We start from the raw sequence: 843 nt of genomic DNA, 5'->3' as shown, positions 1-843 counted from the left end.
TAGCATATTGGCTGTTTATTAGTACTCATAAAGCACATATTAATACCTTATTCTGCATGACCATATTTTAGATCCCTTAATTCTACACCTTACCTAAACTTAACAACTACCTTACTAACTATTAATAAGCAGCAAATTAGGAGTTTGTTCAGGGAAAACTTTTAGTTAATAATGAATATGTGTTCCCTATTCAAAAGTGTTACTGGACGCACTATTCTATTCAATATATATATTTGTATAAGATCTGCCGCTGTTGTGACTGGCCCTGTAATGCTTGCAGTTATATTTTCTCTTGTTTCCATTTACAGACAGTGATTGTTATTTACTCCAGATATGTTGTAAATTACCTCCAACAGGAACAGATGTCTTCATATTGCCCTCAGCCTGAGCTGTGAGAGAGAAAGAGAGAATTACTCACTGGGAAACATTTATCACACATTAATCACATCAGCAAAGCAAAGAAGAAAAGAGGTTTAAGTCAAACCATCACACTTGTAAATATTTACTCGCATCACAGTCACAGTGTTGTAAATATTTACTCACATCACAGTCACAGTGAATTAAATGTTACCTTGCTTGTGTTCATTCTCCAACTGTTCAGCCAGATCATTCTGCTTCATCTTCCTCAGGATGTCCACCATGATCTTCACAGCTTCTTCTGGTCCAAAACACAACACCATTTTATCCACTGTGTCGAATATATCTGCCTTTTCCATTTCAGACTTTGATATACACTTATGATATGCATTCATTAAGTGCCAGTGAAACTCCTTCAGTTCAGCTTCTACCAATTGCTTTAGTGAGTTCACAAGCAGCTCTTTAACAGACGCCATCGTCCTTCAC

The 843-nt window shown here is 36.4% G+C and overlaps 1 protein-coding gene across 1 annotated transcript; it reads right to left on the bottom strand.

Annotated features, from left to right (window-relative positions):
• Positions 1-286: 286 nt before the first annotated feature.
• On the bottom strand, positions 287-833 carry LOC107710255 (NACHT, LRR and PYD domains-containing protein 6-like). The gene is made up of 2 exons (XM_016514988.1): positions 572-833; positions 287-389 (listed from the first exon to the last, which is right to left on the bottom strand). Exons 1-2 carry the CDS (start codon positions 831-833, stop codon positions 319-321), a joined length of 333 nt encoding a protein of 110 aa, XP_016370474.1. The 3' UTR covers positions 287-318.
• Positions 834-843: the final 10 nt, after the last annotated feature.

Source organism: Sinocyclocheilus rhinocerous, unplaced genomic scaffold (genome assembly GCF_001515625.1).
Source record: "Sinocyclocheilus rhinocerous isolate Xijiao unplaced genomic scaffold, SAMN03320098_v1.1 scaffold23501, whole genome shotgun sequence".
NCBI lineage: Eukaryota > Metazoa > Chordata > Actinopteri > Cypriniformes > Cyprinidae > Sinocyclocheilus > Sinocyclocheilus rhinocerous.
The sequence above is the reverse complement of the archived record's forward strand: the minus strand, read 5'-3'. Positions and strand labels throughout refer to the sequence as shown.

What these genes read in the sequence shown, in the direction of transcription:
- LOC107710255 (XM_016514988.1), bottom strand. Translation starts at nt 833, where the DNA reads ATGGCGTCTGTTAAAGAGCTGCTTGTGAACTCACTAAAGCAATTGGTA. An exon ending in GGAGAATGAACACAAGCAAG is followed by an intron (nt 390 to 571) that starts GTAACATTTAAT and finishes TCTCTCTCACAG; the next exon opens with CTCAGGCTGAGGGCAATATG.